This window comes from Pecten maximus, chromosome 7, assembly GCF_902652985.1.
Source record: "Pecten maximus chromosome 7, xPecMax1.1, whole genome shotgun sequence".
Lineage (NCBI taxonomy): Eukaryota > Metazoa > Mollusca > Bivalvia > Pectinida > Pectinidae > Pecten > Pecten maximus.
In genome coordinates this window covers 29,569,941-29,576,677 of record NC_047021.1, presented here as the reverse complement: position 1 = coordinate 29,576,677, position 6,737 = coordinate 29,569,941, and the positions used below count along the sequence as shown (strand labels likewise).

The 6,737-nt window shown below is 36.9% G+C and overlaps 1 protein-coding gene across 3 annotated transcripts; it reads right to left on the bottom strand.

Moving 5' to 3' along the window:
* Positions 1 to 606: 606 nt before the first annotated feature.
* LOC117330514 lies at positions 607 to 5,789 on the bottom strand. Of its 3 annotated transcripts, none has more exons than XM_033888870.1 (3): positions 5,625 to 5,789; positions 4,745 to 5,123; positions 607 to 3,029 (listed from the first exon to the last, which is right to left on the bottom strand). In XM_033888870.1, exons 2-3 carry the CDS (start codon positions 5,079 to 5,081, stop codon positions 2,881 to 2,883), a joined length of 486 nt encoding a protein of 161 aa, XP_033744761.1. In that variant the 5' UTR covers positions 5,082 to 5,123; positions 5,625 to 5,789; the 3' UTR covers positions 607 to 2,880. The 3 variants fall into 3 exon arrangements, with proteins under 3 accessions (XP_033744761.1, XP_033744760.1, XP_033744762.1); XM_033888869.1 differs by having other exon boundaries at positions 5,634 to 5,788; XM_033888871.1 differs by having other exon boundaries at positions 607 to 2,521; positions 5,634 to 5,787.
* Between the last annotated feature and the right edge of the window lie 948 nt (positions 5,790 to 6,737).

Genomic DNA, 6,737 nt, shown 5'->3' with positions numbered 1-6,737 from the left:
GTTACTTAGAAAGTAAAGATTGAGATAATTGCACGGTGTGGACGAGAATGTAGTGTTCATGATATCATGTTATTTAGGGTCAGTACTTATTTATTGAATTCATAATCAATATACAGAGTATCTAAAGCAGAAAACTTAAGAATACTTTGTAGGGCATTTGTTACAGGTTCTGGTAAGCAAAATGATCCTACCTAGGATCAAAGGCGGTATGTCAATAGTTAACGAATATCTGTATTCTGATTCAATTGTGTTAACATACCCGGTATATCATTAAACGGATTGACACGCTACGGTATCTATATTTGTTAGATTCATATCATTGCGAGAGTTTTAGTTATATTGAAAATTCACGCACTTAATGAAGAATGCCATTTCTGTCTCTTCCTTCGTTCTCATTTGGCCGGCTTCCAATTTCAGATAATTACAGATTATGATAACAGTTGGGTAAGATGTACCTTACATGGCGGGTATCGTCGATAAAACATTGCCTATAGTTTCAATTTTATCTTTCCTTGTCCTCGTTTTGTCGATTTCGAGTTTTGACAATGGGTTTGTCTATACGACCATATTGTCTTGTTTTTGAAAATGAAGCAAACAAGAAATCAATTTGAGGTTTATACACATTAATATTATCATGAAATTATAAACACATCATTTTCGTAGACATTTGTCTGTAGATAAAGCTTTGTATTTATTAGCCATATACATGTATTTGATAATCAATAAAAATATTTTACTGTCTTGCTAGTACTTGCTAGTAGCTGCTGTTGATTAAAATGAAAAAGCACCTTGTCAACGGAATTTGACAGAACTGTTTTCGAAACTTCACAATCAATTATTTTATCTCTAGTTTAAAAAGTTTGATAACACACAAACGGACATAATGTTGGCCTCGATCAACACCTTTAACAGTTTTACTTCAATGCACTATTGCTGTTTCTTGCGTTTTTTAAGCAGACGATACAACAATGCCTAGTTAATCTTTAAAAAAAAAATGGATCAGTGAACCAAAATATGTTTCATACACTTTAAGTAAAATTAAAAAGTGAACACACACACACCACACGAGATACAATAATATGTCGGTACATCCGGGTACCTATCACGGTCAATAAATAAACACACGAAGACATCACAGACTGCTGGTCAGTAAAATGGATGATTGAAGAAAAAACTTAAATATTGGAATAATTCATGATAACGACATAGGGGAAGACTTTTGGAATACTTCCTGACAGCGACATAGGTGAAGACTATTGGAATATTTCATGATAGCGACATAGGTGAAGACTCTTTGAATAATTCATGATAGCGACATAGGTGATGACTATTGGAATAATTCATGATAGCGACATAGATGATGACTTTTGGAATAATTCATGATAGCGACATAGGTGATGACTATTGGAATAATTCATGATAGCGACATAGGTGATGACTATTGGAATAATTCATGATAGCGACATAGGTGATGACTATTGGAATAATTCATGATAGCGACATAGGTGATGACTCTTTGAATAATTCATCATAGCGACATAGATGATGACTATTGGAATAATTCATGATAGCGACATAGGTGATGACTATTGGAATAATTCATGATAGCGACATAGGTGAAGACTATTGGAATATTTCATGATAGCGACATAGATGATGACTTTTGGAATAATTCATGGTAGTGACATAGGTGATGACTATTGGAATAATTCATCATAGCAACAGGGGAACACTAATGAAATTATTCTTGATAGCGACATAGGTGAACACTATGGAGATAATTCATGATAGCGACATAGGTGAAGACTCTTTGAATAATTCATGATAGCGACATAGGTGATGCTATTGGAATAATTCATGATAGCGACATAGATGATGACTATTGGAATAATTCATGATAGCGACATAGGTGAAGACTCTTTGAATAATTCATGATAGCGACATAGATGATGACTATTGGAATAATTCATGATAGCGACATAGATGATGACTATTGGAATAATTCATGGTAGTGACATAGGTGATGACTATTGGAATAATTCATGATAGCGACATAGATGATGACTATTGGAATAATTCATCATAGCAACATAGGTGAACACTAATGAAATTATTCTTGATAGCGACATAGGTGAACACTAATGAGATAATTCATGATGGCAACATATAAATGAAGAAAGACTTCATCTTGGATATGCACTACAAAGCGTCATTGCACGTGTCAGATCACAAACTAGATGGTGGCATACATCACCAATTCTTTAATACAAGGAGAACATTGTCTTAGCGAAATGTTGTCACTATCGATAGTTCAGACACGAACTCTCTTGCATCCGTTTTGGAATAAACACCGTCTATATCGGTAAGGCGTGAAGTGGCAACACGTGAATTTCTTCAATACTATCCCATTTAGCCACACCAGAATATTATTATTTTGTCCTCCGCAACGTGCGTCGTCACAGGGTCGGTCCCGAATCGTCTTCTGATGCAGAATCTCGATACCTTGTCGGTGATTGCACGTCTGTAAAAATAAATCCATGCAGTTACACTAGTGTAGCAAGAATATTCGCTAATTACTGCGTGCACATTTTTGTAGCGTCTTACAGAAACTTGTGGAGGGTCTATTAGCAATGGTTGGTGGTGGCTAGCCAAGGTAAGTGTAAGCTAAAGCACATTCATTTGACTTGAAGAAGCTCTGTCGTTCGCATGTTGAGTTTTCCAAGTATTAATCCACACGCCTATACAAATCGAATACAAGTCTGGGAAATCCATATCAATTATGACCTGCAATTGACCAATCCTCAATGACGCGTAAATACATGGTCACAATAAGAAGAAACCATCGAAGTGTGACGGTAATTCCACTGCTGCCGTACGTATTCACTGGACCGTCTTAGAGGGCGGAGATTTGAGAACCTGGCTGTCCAGGATAAGTTCGGGGACGGGGGAGATTGTGGAGTAGTTCGGCGGGGAAACACGGATCCCTGGGTACATGTTTCCATTCCTCGGAGTGACGGTGAACAACTTATCTGGAAAGCCAATGAAAACGGTAATACTAGGAATTCAACAAAAGAACCATAAATGCTTTGATATCCTATAATCAACAAAGGAGGTTTAATACGGCACCAAAGCGCTTCTCTGTGCTCTTGGTTTGCAATATGTGCAGCGCTTTGGCATCATTAATAGTGAGTTAGTTGTATGTTTTGTGATAAAAATGACAATTTATGGTTAACTGCATGTGTCGAGGCATTAACAAAATGGATTAATAATTACAAGAACTGCTGAATATTTTAGTGTTGTTGAATACAATCTGTAGCGTAGCAAACAGCAACGCCTAGGACAGGCACACCAGGACTTTGCATTTACTTGCGATGGAATTTGTATGGTTCTGCATTTCGAAAAGTTTGTTTACTTATTTTCCTAGCATTTGCGATATGATACTACATGTAGTTTAAACATACTATCATTACTAAAACTACCAATTGTCAAGTATGATCATGAATTTATTTAAATCAAAGTGTTCTATTCCTTTTCAATATTTGTTATGCATTAAATTGTTATTTTCAATGTACCAAAGATCGCTAGGCCTATTAGTGAGGATACAATATACCGTATATCGGGTTTTTTTTAGCGAGTATCTAATTTTCGCTATTTTCGCGACCAGACTCGATCGCGAATTATATGATATCGCTAAAATTGATCACATTTTACAGTAAGAGTTGGTACATTGAAAATCAGACCAACAAATTAAAGTATGGTTAGTTTCATCATTTCTGCGAAAAGTATTGTTTTTATTTTGAGCCTGAAAAAGCAATCTTCATGTGCTATCCTTCATTAACGCAAAATGACTTTCTGAAGTCGAAGTCGGACATACGTAGCTGTTTTGCTGGGATAGCAGATAAAATGAAAATAAAATGTGATCTTCTCAAAGGAATAAATGAAGATAGAATGCAGGAATGAAGCTTTACATGTGTGTGTAAGCGTGTGTCCAGTCGGGTTGTAGTGATAAACTATCAGGCGGTCATCTGGTGAAGCTATGCTGGTTTATCATCACGATGTGTTATAGAGGAAGTGATATGTGATGGATCAGACAGGGACATGATAACAAATAGTTTACCAGTGAAATATCAGAAATTATCAATTTGATAAAAAGTTGCTTCGCCACCGCTTATCAATCACTAGCAATGATATAAGGATCTTATACAATGTATCACCATTCGTGTGACGATATAACTTTCGGTTTTGACCAATGAGACTTTCTTTTCTATTCAGCGCGTCGAAGCCGCCATTTTATTTTTCGGTCAATATGCAAATGACGTGACGGCAGTACATTTGCTTATTTTGTTGCACATTTTCAGAATACATATTTTAGTTCTGGTAGCAAACCGAATCAGTTGAACAAAGGCGGTATATTGTAGAACAGCTCGTTCAAAATGACAGTATCTTGTGGTCGAACTCATCAAATGCCACGTCAAGGATTTTACTACCGATTCCACTTTTGACGCATAAACTTGATGAATTGACTGATTTCCTGTCAAATAATAGAATATATTACTTATATGGCAGAGGATCGATATTTTCCATAAGTGCGGGGCACAAATGAAAAATAACGTCATATTCTGCCATACTCGTGCAGCATGATATTTAACTGGTAAACATTAAATATTCTTGATAGACTATTCTTTTTACAATCGTTGGAGCATGACTGTCTTTGGGCTAGCAATATTCTGTATAAGTAACGTACCCTTTAGATAGAGAGTATCAGAGTCTGTTTCATTGTCCTCTCCAAGTGAATTGTAGAACATCTTACTTCGTTCATCAGGTGGACACAGTCCAAATTTTCTGTAACAAAATGCCATGGTGGCAATCTCGCACTTTTTAATACAGTAGAATAGGAACCATGCCATTCCTATCAGGAAGAAGAACATGCCAAACAGTGTGGGGACAAGCCACATCAAATCGTGGTGCATTTCCGGAACTGGAGGAGTCACTGTAGTTGTCATGGTGCCATTTGTAGTAGTGTTTGTGACGTCATGCGTCCAAACAGGGTGTGACGTGTGTACGTTAGTGGTGCTCTCCATGTTGGTTCGATTCGATCTTGGTACGTTGTTTGTCGGAACAACCTGAAGGAGACAATAGCAGCTTTAAACAACGTCTAGAAAGTTAAGAAAAACAATGAGTCACAGCTGTTACACTTCGTTACCAATACAAACAACAATAATTGGAATTCATTAAAAGATTATTAAACCTCTTCCATGTCCCAAATAACACACTAGTGGAAGGTGAATGGGATCGAACGCCAATACGACAAAGGAACAAAAAAAAAGGAACATGAACTTGATACTCAAAAACATGTACAGATCCAAGTAACATTCTCGTAATTATTCCCGAAACCGGAGAAAACTTATGGACACTAGACATTGAACAGTCTTATTAGGACAGACAACAATCATACACGTTTGGAATCATTTAATGATGATATCCGTAAAATATGTTCATTGTAATTCGAAGTCACGTGGTAGAATATCATGAATACGTATCAATGTAAGAAATTCTAAATTCCGATCCCCGGATCTCAATACTGTACGCTGTGTACATATTTACAATATTGACGATTGGCTTACAATGCTTACTGTCAATTCATCCTAAATAAGTATCCCCGGCAAACATTACGGTTTCCTAGGCGTGTGTTATTTGCAGCTGGATAGTTCCTATGGTCCACAACAATCCATGGTTCTCGGTATTCTAGAAAATGGCTGATATAGTAAGATTCTATTCAATTTTAACATAAATGGTGGTGTGATTTAAACTGTTATCAAACAGTCCGTTGGACTTCGGTCACATCACGCTATATCGCGCGATTTTATATACCAACAGGCCACTGTAAGTAGTTTAGTATAGTATTATTATCGCCAGTATGAACACTAGTTTAGGAGCGAGGGAGTCGGAAGGGTTAAAGGTTTCTAGGAGATGCAGTTTAAAGACATATGGCTCTGCAAAGCCGGGCTTAAAATATAAAGATGCCTGTGCACCAGAACGACATATTAGAATATATATATTCTCTCAGCTCATTCGTAACTAGAATTAGTAAACCTAACTAGCTTATATGTTGTCTATGCAATAAGGCGTTAAAATTTTATTTCGAAGTTCATTAATTAGTTCACCAATATCAGGAACTCAATCTCACTTTTTGGAACCAAAACATCACTATGTCACATACAGTAAAACTCACTTGTGTCGAACACGGTTGAATCGAATACATCGGATGAGTCGAACGTTTCGTTCGGTCCCGATTTTTTCCCTTCTTTATCTTAGTAAATTAAGCACGGATGACTCGAGCACTGTTGAATCGAATACTGCGGTTGTGTCGAATATATTTTGTGGTCCCTCCCTTCTAAACTATACCAAAATTTCCATTTTTGTGTCGAACATCGAGGCGTCATGCTGTCTCAGGTAAAATTTGCTGGCCTCGTCTGATTGACCGAGTGTGACCGATCAGCCGTAACGGTGTTACCAGAGCCTATTGTTAGTTTCCGGCTGTCGGTTACGCATCATCCCATTGTTTATACAGGTGCTCAGGTGAAGTAAAACGTTCAGGTATACATAACTAAGAATAAAATGTGCACGTTTTAGACTACAAACCAATATGTGTTCTGTTTACTGTTTTGATGCGCACGGCCGCCGAAAAAAATAAGGAAAAAGTAAACGATGAATTACATATCTTCCATCGAAAAATG